At 26.1% G+C, this 10,818-nt stretch overlaps 1 protein-coding gene across 1 annotated transcript; it reads right to left on the bottom strand.

Moving 5' to 3' along the window:
• Nucleotides 1-3,099: 3,099 nt before the first annotated feature.
• On the bottom strand, nucleotides 3,100-8,162 carry LOC135926009 (U5 small nuclear ribonucleoprotein 40 kDa protein-like). Its single transcript, XM_065461646.1, has 9 exons — nucleotides 8,017-8,162; nucleotides 7,832-7,970; nucleotides 7,692-7,782; nucleotides 6,984-7,149; nucleotides 6,493-6,615; nucleotides 3,943-4,063; nucleotides 3,690-3,772; nucleotides 3,305-3,485; nucleotides 3,100-3,238 (listed from the first exon to the last, which is right to left on the bottom strand). Exons 1-9 carry the CDS (start codon nucleotides 8,071-8,073, stop codon nucleotides 3,192-3,194), a joined length of 1,008 nt encoding a protein of 335 aa, XP_065317718.1. The 5' UTR covers nucleotides 8,074-8,162; the 3' UTR covers nucleotides 3,100-3,191.
• Nucleotides 8,163-10,818: the final 2,656 nt, after the last annotated feature.

Here is a 10,818-nt window from a genome sequence, read left to right as displayed (position 1 = left end):
ATTTTTACAAGCTATATAAGCATGAAAATATATTACATTTTGAGTAAAAAAATAATTTTTAAATAAAATAAATATAATAAAATAAAATTTTAAAATTTCTTATATGATTGTATTGTGAATTGATGAATAAAATCTCCTAATTTTGTTAAACCTATTACCAGTAAACATTATGGACAATTTTATAACAAACATAGATAAATTTAAGTTCCCTTTTTCAACTATAATTAAATTTTAAATCTAAATTTAACCATTTTCAACTGGAAATCAGCCCAATTACCTGAAAAAAATTTAAGGCATTGGCATAATATCCCTCCATACCCTGTCCCTTTCATCTTTCCACTCCTCCCATTTACAAATAATTCACTAATATTTAGTTTAATATCTTGCAATGATAAATTTCTATATCAAGTTTTAATACAATGCGGCACGACAACGTCACTTCTAATACATCCTTTCCTACAAAAGTTACCCGCAGAAATATTTTTTCACCCTTAATATCAAAAATTTCACAAATTTATCACCCTCTTCATTTCGTGTTCAAGACATTTAACTCTTTCAAAACGAAAATAAAATCTAAGGCCAACCAACGAACAATAAGAGTGACCTTATGATATATACTAGATGCGCTAGTTCGAACTTATCATTGGTACTCCAACCTTGTGACGCCCAAAATTTGAAATCCTAAAAATCTCTTTTGTTAGCAAAAGTGATTTTTATAGATCAAGTTTTACTTGCAACGAGAGAAAATACATAATTTTGGGGGTAATGATGGATGTATAATGATTTTAATAAAATAAGCTTATATATTATGAATATGACGACTAACGTAATATATCAATACCCTATCTTAAAATATTTAAACTCGGATATTATTTTTCATTTAAATTTTAATAATATTAAATTTTATTACTATTTAAATTAACTAATATTATTTTTTTCTAAATATCTGTATCTTTTTGAATGCTAGGTTAATTGAGTTAGATATATTTTTAAACAATTTGTATGTAATATATGAAAAAATAATTATTCCAGGAAAATGAAGAGACATTACTTAAATTTAACTATATATCATTTTAAAGAAGTCTTGCTTTGGTTACATATATAAAATTGCGAAGAATATATATTATGAAAACTAGCAAGAGATTTTTAGTGACTCCAATTTATTATTTCCTAGGTTAGCACGTCTTGATCTTTCTTCTGAAAATAAGGGTGATTTGTGAAGGGTATGCACGATTTGATACATGTTCAGAATCAATGAAATAATCCTATTATCAAAATTAAGATATTTTATTTTAAATCTAGATTTATAAATATTCAAAAATTGTTCCAATTCAAATATATAATAAATTTACATTGTATTAAAATTTGGCTTATTTTTAATCACTCGATTCGTTTTAAATTAGTCTGACAAAAACTCCTTTACTTAGCCTTAAGTTACTCAACAGTAGCATCTACAATAGAACAAGTGTTTAAAACACCTTTCGCCGTGCTAAATACACATAATTTTAATTAGGGGAATTCATCAAAAATTAAAGGATAATCCTTATTTTAAAAAAAAGCTTAATAGATTATTTTTTAAAAAAAAATCTTCATTCAAATGCTATCTAAAAAATTTTTTTTATCTTTATCAGAAAATATTCTGGTATGTGTATTGTTTTTTTAAATCAAAGTCTGCTTTTTCTATGTCAAAATATTTCCTCAAAGTTCAAGCCTTCAACCTTCGTTGACCTATAATTTTATCCAGGACTAATCTAAATTAAGTAGCGGGTAAATTATTGCTGATAGTATATATATATTCATCTTTATAGATGTTTTCGAATCTATTGAAAATAAATATAATCAAAATATAAATTGAGAACAATATTTCAACTGTAAATCTTTTATCTATGTCTTGGTTTGCATTAATAAGTGGCTTACAAAACTTGAAATTATTTAAAGCAATTTTTTAAAGTTTTAATTTTATATGTCCGACTCCGAGTGAGATATCTCAAATGTCCTAAAATCGAAAGAGTCATAGCAACATGTTCCATAACATATAAAATCACATATATATACATATCATGTTTTTTAATTAACACTAACCATACGATATATATATATATATAAACGACTTGTCATTATCTCAAAATCTCTGCAATTCGGATTAATCTCAATTTTTCAAATTGGTTATTCTCCTTAATAAAACTATTAATCTCACGGAGTTATAAAAAGAGTCCCATCTTGTTATAACCGGTTTAATCAGATATCTTCCCATCTTTTTCTTAAAAAATGGCTTCACATTTCGAGACTGCCCATGTATATTCCTTAATTAAGGGAACATTTGAGTTGGGACTGAATTTTACAAAGCGTAAACTTTGTACCCTTATTTTTTTTTATTGATGTAAAAAATGTTTAATATTAAACCTGAAGAAATATGTACAAATGATCTAATATTCTTTATAAAATTAAATTATAATATTAGAGAATAAGAATATAAATTATCATATCTTGATTGATTTAATACTAATTAAATTAACTATCTTGACTGAAAACTTAATAACGAAAATTTAAAACAATGAAGGAATTTGGTGGTTGATCTGACTTAAAAACTCGGTTTAAATTATTTAATTAAAAAATAATTTTATAATACGATAAAATGTTTTTTCCATATTTTTTTTTAAAGAAAAAACACGTTTTGCGTTCCCGTTACTCAACAAAAAGAAACGCCTTACCCCTAAAAGAAGGTAACGAATGGTCTTCCTTTTCTTCAAAAAAAGGTAACGACGTTACTTTATTGACGTTTACAAATAGGCCATTTAACTTCTTCTAACCCTGTAATATTTTGCACAAATTGACTAGTCACTCTTACATATCTCTAATGGTTATGCCTAGTTATGCGCTTACTAATTTGTCTTTATACTATCAGGATCAGGAGTACAATCCATTTATAGAATCCCCTCATTTTAAAATTAGTTAGAAGATTATAATAATTTAAGAAAACTTAGCAAATTCTTACAAGATCATTTGTGATTGACATACAAACGCAAAATAAAATATGTTTTTTTTTATTATTATAAGATAATCATTTTATTATGTACATATAAATAAATTAATGTACATTATTAGCCTAATGCTATCCATCATAAATGTAGATCAAATTAAAAAAAATGCCAATAAATTTTTTTTTCAAATTACGTCTATGATCTTTCTTTTCAAATTTCACCCAGGAAAATCTTTTTATCACTTGAACACGAAGCAACTGTTTTATAATAAATAAAATATAGCGAAAAAAAAATGAAAAATTAGCAATATATTTGTTATTTACTGATATCCTGGTTAGGGTGGAAAGTAGTTTCATTGACTGATCCGGTGTGGCCTGGAAGTTTGTAAATAATTTTACCCGACATGGTGTCCCAAACGTAGAGGAATCTATCCGAGCTTCCAGCTGTTACCCTTTGATGTCGATTACTGGCCGATGGTTTCGACCAATCGCACCGCAGTAAATTCTGATAACGAATTTATTTAAAAAAAATAATACATCAATTAGTGTATATTATGTTTTCATTTTGGGGAACAAATATTTTTTTTTAATGTTATTAATCAAGATAATTTATTATAATATTTATAATTATTTTTATCATTTTAGAAATAAATATTTATGTTTTACACATATTCATTATAAATTAATTAAATAATTTTTAAAAAAAAACCTTTTCATAGTTATGTTGATGCCCAAAGAGAACCTTACAGCATCTATCAGAGGGAGCATACGGCCTCACATCCCATATTCTAACTATAAATTTATAATTAGCTTATATAATATTATATTGATTTTTTTAGTCAATCAATAAAATAAAACTTTTCATTTATAATATATTCGACATTGTAAAAAAAAAATTAAAGAGCCCTCATTAAATCTTTCGAATTCCTGGTATAATAATAGAGATGGATGGATGCTATAACCTGTGTTATCCATAGAGTTAGTCAAGAGAAAGTTTCCGTCGGGGCTAAGCCGCAATCCAGTTATAGAGTCGGTGTGACCAAACATAGTATACAATTCCTTGTTTTTTCGTATGTCCCAAACCTGAAGATATATAGGTAACTTTTTATTCATTCGTTCGTAAATAGTACTTGTAAAAATTAGCTCCAACACACCGAAGCCAACGATTTAATATAATGTAGTACAGCATAAGGAATAAAGAAATCCCGGAGAAAAAACCCCCGGAAAAAAACCTCCAGGAAAAGAAAACCCCCTGAAAAAAACCCCGAAATTTTTTTTTGAATTTACTTAAGATCTAATAATATCGGTTAATTTTTATTTGGTTTATATAAGGTATAGACAAATTAGTATTTTAGAAAAAAATATTATAATAATATAATTTAATAATAAATTATATACATAATAATGATTTATCAATAAAATAAACAGATTTTGTTGCAAATTTTGTCAAATTTAGTCTACTTAATATAGTAATTAAGGATGGATATTGTATTTATTACTGTTGTAATATGATATGAAAGTGTATTGATTTTTTGCTAAAATTAGGTTATTGATTAAAGTGTAAGGTAAAATATATATATCGATTGGATATTATTGATTTTTATGATGATTATATATATAGTTTCGCTCGCGATTTTGAGATAGATTTTTGATTTTATAATTTTGATACATATAGTTTTGATACATATAGTTTTTTTTAATGTTTTTCCGAAATTGTAAAAGAAAAATAATTATTTTTTTGGTTTAAAAATTGTGAAAAATATATATAATAAAGAAAAATAAAATTGTGTGTTAAAAAAATATTTCGTATTTGACTCTAAGAAAATCCTAAAGATTAAAAATTGCCTTCTTACTACTTCTTACGTTTCTAACAATTACTATAGCAAAAATTTTTACGAAAATAAGAAATACATGGGGTTATTTTACTGGGATATTTTTTCCCAGTACCAATTTGAATATCAGCATTTTTTCTTGTTTAAGCACTGAGATTTTGTTTTCAGTGTCCAACTACCTACACGCCATCGTTCAAGTTTGGTTTCATCGTCAGCCACCTCGCATTTCATTTTTTTTTATCAATACCCAGATTGATGAATGTTTATTCCCAACCAGATTAGAAAAACGATGATTCGAACCTTCGCATTGATTATTTATGAGTTATTAGTTGGATAGAGTGCTCTGATTCAGGTTTCTGGAGGAAATCGAGGCCCAATTCGACCTGTCTGGGATTGAGAATTGCTTCTTGGGACCTTTCTTGATACTCCATTGATGTAATTTTTATCGAAATATTCAAGAATATCCTTACTATTGCTCAGAGTAACCAATCGGAATGCCACAACATTGCCCATATCACATAAAGGAACACATGCTAAGCTGTTCATCATGCCACAAAAGAATCTTAGGGCTTCATCGATTCTGTATTGGCTTTTCAGAACTAGCTTTTAAATTTTTATATGGGTACTTTGACACAAATGGTAAAAGCATCCTCTGATTATGATGTGATCTCCATTGAAAAAATAAATATAAATAATTTAAGATATTAATAATCATACCAATGACAGTTTTAACCGCGCTCATAGCAGACTTTTCAAAAAATATGTATATATATATAATGGATCAGGAAATAAATCCCGTTCTTAACATTTAGACATTATTACTTTGAATATTTTTTCGTAAATATTTTGTGTTTTTTTTTGGAGTCTAATAGCTGTTAATGATCGTGGCATTCGCTTATAAAATTATTTATCATACTAAAAAATTAAGTGAAAATTGAGAAGAAAAAAAATTGAAAAAAGGTTAGAAAAATAAAGATTAACAATGACTTAAAGCAAAAATTGGAAGAAAATAATAAATTGAGAAAAAAATTTAAAAATTTTTTTTAATAAATAACGATTTTCTTCTTTTTAAAATGTATTTTTCATGGGTTTTTTTTCCTATTACCGGAATAGAGGTCTGCAATGCCCTGTCCGGGTGCTAGATGGGATAAAAAAATAATGGGCTCTGACTGGGCAAAAAAAATGGCTAGGATGGGTTATCGATGAATTCTAAACGATAGATGTGATAATCCATAAAGTGTCATGTTTTTTAATTTAACCAGTGTTAATTTTGGTGTCTAACTACATTTTGGGTTAGTCTTTGTATTTTAAAAAAAACCAAACTGAGAGACCTTAGTAAAGAATTGGAAATAGGCTGGTCTGGATACAAATTTGACCAAGTCAGACCAAAACCAAATTCTAACCGTGCCAGACCTAAAATGTGTGCAGGCAATTTTCCCCATTAACTTCATTTGTATTTGGTAAAATCATGGATTTTGTAGAACCAAAGCTTATACATAGAGATTTACAAATAATATTTTTTATACCTTCTAATCTACGTGAAATCTTTATACATGTTAAAGAAAAATACAGAAAGATAGAAATTTACGATTTGAAAGGATAGGATTTCATAGTAAACAACAAAAAAAATAGATTTTAATTGCAAAATTTTATAATAGTCATTAAGAGGGTAAATCAAACCTTTATGACATTATCGATGCCCGCTGAGAAGATGTATTCGGAATTGTCACTGAACTCGACGGCTAATATTTGGTAAGTGTTTTGGAAGGATGATAATTCATTTTTTCGCCTCGAATCCCATAACTATAAAATATATGATAATGAAATTATAATTCAAAAATAAGCATATCTTATGTTTAAAAAAAAAATTATCTAAATTTGCTATATTAATTAATATATTGATTTAAAAACCAGAAATAATTTTATAGAAGAGGATTAACTTTATAGATTAAGGCTTCTATTTTTTTTCAAATCCAATAAAAAAAAATAAGAGAGAGGTTGCCTTATAATTTATAGATCCAAAGTACCGATGTTTAGCAAAACATTTTTAATTTTAAAAGAACTAGAAGAGAGCTTTAAAAAAGGGTCTTTGTTTTTGGAATCCTTGATACAAATTATAAAAAAAATATTGATACAAATGTGATTAAAATTCAAAATTCAGATAACCAAACTTTGACAGTAGAATCATCAGAACCAGAGCATATCATCTGAGGGCCTCTTCTATTACACGCGCAAGAGTTTACGTGAGATGTGTGTCCTCTGAATTTACGAATTCTGGTCCCAGAGTGCATGTCCCAAAGGCAAACAAATTTGTCAGAAGAACAGCTCACCAAATCTCTTATATTAAAAAAAGGATTAAACTATATATCTATTTGAGTTTTACTTATCCTATTAGAGATCCGCAAAGGACAAAGTTTAACTCACTCACAAGCTTGCCAGCCTATTGTTTTCTTTAAAAAATTAAGCTATTAAATTAATTTGAATCGATGATTTTTATTGGATAAAATACCATAATCATTGATTCTATTTATTTTTTTTATTATTAAATTAAGTATTGGTTGAGATTTATTGCACGCATATATTTTTTTTTTTAAAAAATTGTGCGAAAGATCATAATAGGCTATGGTCCTAGCCCTAAAATAAACTACCAAGTCATAGGCAGTGGTTTAATATTTCAGTCACCACCAGTTTTAGTAAATTTATGAAACATAAGAATTGTTAATTAACTACTAGATAAAAAATTTAATTATCTCACCCCCTCCTCATAGAAAATGCATGCATACATTTTTACATTTCTATTTCTTTGAAAAGTGTGTTATTTTTAAGACAATTTATATAAAAATGTATTTGTTAGTTGTTATAAGATACTTTTAAATTACCCATCAGTATTAAAATTGATGTCAAGTATTGCTCCAAGGTGCCCAGGTATCACAGCAAAATTATCATGATTATCAAATGTATTCCATAAAACTATACATATTATTTTGTAAAAATATTTTGAGATTAATAAATAACTAACAAATTTGTCTCTCAAATCCACCAGAAGCAAAGTATGTGCCATCAGAAGAAAATTTTATGGAATATATTTCACTTTCATGTCCTGTATAAAGAATTATTGGAGATGAGAGATCACTTTTATGCTTTGACTTTTCTGGAGGCTAAAATGTATTATTTGATATTATATGATATGTCTCTAAACTTTACTTTAAGTATTAAGGATGTATTTAAATTAGATGTAGTATAAGGTATGGATCCCACCATTGGTTTACCAGCTTGAAAGCGCCGACGCAGGTATACTGAAATTATAATTTACTAAACAAGAGACAGGTCAATCAATCATGTAACATATGAAAGCGTTGATAAATAATCATTTGGGTAGTAAATGTTCAATGACATATTTAGAGATATTTCTGATTGATTTAAAATAATAATTTTTCAAAATTTTTCCGTTGCAACTATTAATATATATACTTCTTGATTAACTAAGGCGTTTCTTTTGATAAGGGCGAGGGGGCACATTTGGTTCGGTTTTCTCAAAATTTAGAGGGTCTTTAGGTTCACTTCTTCTATGGCTTGGCTATATTATATTTTTATAAAATATTGGTGTTTCACTTTCCTATTTTCAAAAAAATTTGAATTATAGTCGTTATTTTAAAAAGTTATTAACTTTTAATTATCGTAATATATTGTGTATACATTTTTAGATGAAAGAGTGGTAGGGGTTGTCTTTAGAAAATTTTTATTAGCTTAAGATGATAATTATGAGAACAGAAGAATTTCAGAAGGGAGGGGAGTATCTTCTGGCCCACCCCCTAGCTACTCTTAAGCTGATTATTCATTAATGTTAAACATTTGATAAAGTTGAATTTACAAAATAAATAAACTATCAGGACCAATAATTTTTTTATAAGGTTATGAAAAGAAACATGAGCTCGCGAATTTATCTCCGCAAAATAGGAAAAATTCAGGAAAGCGAAAGTTATATATACCGTTTTCTAAACCTAATTTCATGAAACCTTTTTTTAGATATGAAACTCTACCAATTTGTTTTGACTAGGTACAATGTATGTCTAAATAACTACTCATGTAAACTATTTTTAGAATATAGTTGCCAAATAAGAAAAACGAGTACCGCTATGAAACAGACGGCCGACACTTCGATTCACATATATCTCTCATCTCACGATGACCTCCCATTGCCTAAGACTTTACTTGTATAAGTCTTCTTTCTGTTTCAAACCTAATATGTGACATGTTGCCAGTTGCTGGGGCATAAAAATAAATCTCGTACTGACATCTCTGGTGATTAAATAATCTATATAAAAATTTTAATAACCACATCAATGATATATATAACTATAGATTGACGATCATGCATAAAAAAACGTCCACCTATTGAAATCAGCTGTAGCGCCATTTTGTAGCTTGTACGTTGATCAAATGCCTCAATAATGATAATAATTTTTAAAAATTTAACAATTTTACTAATAATTTTTAATGTAATTATGTAAACTAATCAAATGAATCCTAACCTCAACTGATCTTCAATTAAATTACATGGGTATTCTCTAAAATAAAAAAACTCAACATTTAATCCAATAGTAGTACATAATATCATTAAATTACTTTCACCCAGAAATTATTCAGAAACATAGATTGCTACAACATCACTGAAACAAAAATCACCAAAATTATACCCATACAAAATATTCCATACTTATATCTAATACACCCTCAAATATTCAACCAAATAAGGTCCACTGCCTATATATAATTGCCAAAAAAATCACACAGATTCCTTTGACTCAGTCAAGAAAATACATCTTTCAATCATAGTTTTAAGTTAATTTATCTATTTGATTAATATTATTATAAAAATAAATTTATTTTTAAACATTCCTCAATTATTTAACCCCCAATCATTTATTAGAATATCTAATTTATTTTATACATATTAATTGCAAATATCAAAATCATTTATATTTTTATATATATTTGTTAATTTTTTTAATAAAATTAGTTTTTATAATTTTATCAAATTCACTTGATGTTTCATTAAAAATCTTATTATCCACTTATTGTTCATTTATGGAATCCTTATTATTAAATATAATAATATTTTATGATTCATATCTTATTAATAAATAAAAATGATGTACTTATATTTATTGTAGTTGCTGGTACTTTTAATTTTAGGTAAGTAATTTATACCTTAAAATAATAATCAAAATTTATACAAAAAAAGAGATCTGTATAGATATAATTAAATAAAATCTACAATACTCTAAAAGTAGATGAGGATTAATTAATTATGTTAAGAAAATAAGATTTTATAAAAAAATATCCTGTCAATTAAAAATTATTTTGGATTATGTGTTCTAGATGAAATAAGTTAAACTATCTTAAAAGATGGGTTGAGAGCTCATCTTACTTAATTTTTATTGTAATAATCATTTATAATTTTTTTTGTTTTAATTATTTCATCTTAATTATAAATGACAAATGAAAACATCTTTTATTTTTTTTTCAATAAAAACATAGTGTAATAATAACATTTTTTGCATGAGTTTAAATTATTATATAAATCATTTAAATAAGGTTTATACAATAAATATATAAAAATATAGAGTACACTTTAAAAAACAAAATGTATTTTTAACAATGTGATGATTCACATTCATATTATCTTTGATTATAAACATTCATCCTTTTTGATTCTATCATCACCTATAAAAAATAAAATATATTTACATTAGCATTGATTATATATAATATCATAATTTTTATAATATGTCTTATATAAGGCCTGTTCTTTATACAATATAATTTTTAAAAAATAAAAGAAGATATAAATATTAATTTACATGACTTATTGATTATTAAATTGTATTGCTTTTGTAAGATTTTGCCTCATACCAGTTCTCAATTCCTGGTTTCTCAAGTCAGCAAAATGAAAAAATCTAATATTTAAATATCTTTAAAAAAATAGTATAAAACTAATAAATG

This window comes from Gordionus sp. m RMFG-2023, chromosome 3, assembly GCF_954871325.1.
Source record: "Gordionus sp. m RMFG-2023 chromosome 3, tfGorSpeb1-WG-v2, whole genome shotgun sequence".
NCBI lineage: Eukaryota > Metazoa > Nematomorpha > Gordioida > Chordodea > Parachordodidae > Gordionus > Gordionus sp. m RMFG-2023.
Note: the sequence above shows the minus strand (reverse complement) of the source record. Positions and strands in the feature narration are given on the sequence as shown.

What these genes read in the sequence shown, in the direction of transcription:
- LOC135926009 (XM_065461646.1), bottom strand. Translation starts at nt 8,073, where the DNA reads ATGGTGGGATCCATACCTTATACTACATCTAATTTAAATACATCCTTA. An exon ending in ATACATCCTTAATACTTAAA is followed by an intron (nt 7,971 to 8,016) that starts GTAAAGTTTAGA and finishes AATACATTTTAG; the next exon opens with CCTCCAGAAAAGTCAAAGCA. An exon ending in GCATCGATAATGTCATAAAG is followed by an intron (nt 4,064 to 6,492) that starts GTTTGATTTACC and finishes ATATATCTTCAG; the next exon opens with GTTTGGGACATACGAAAAAA.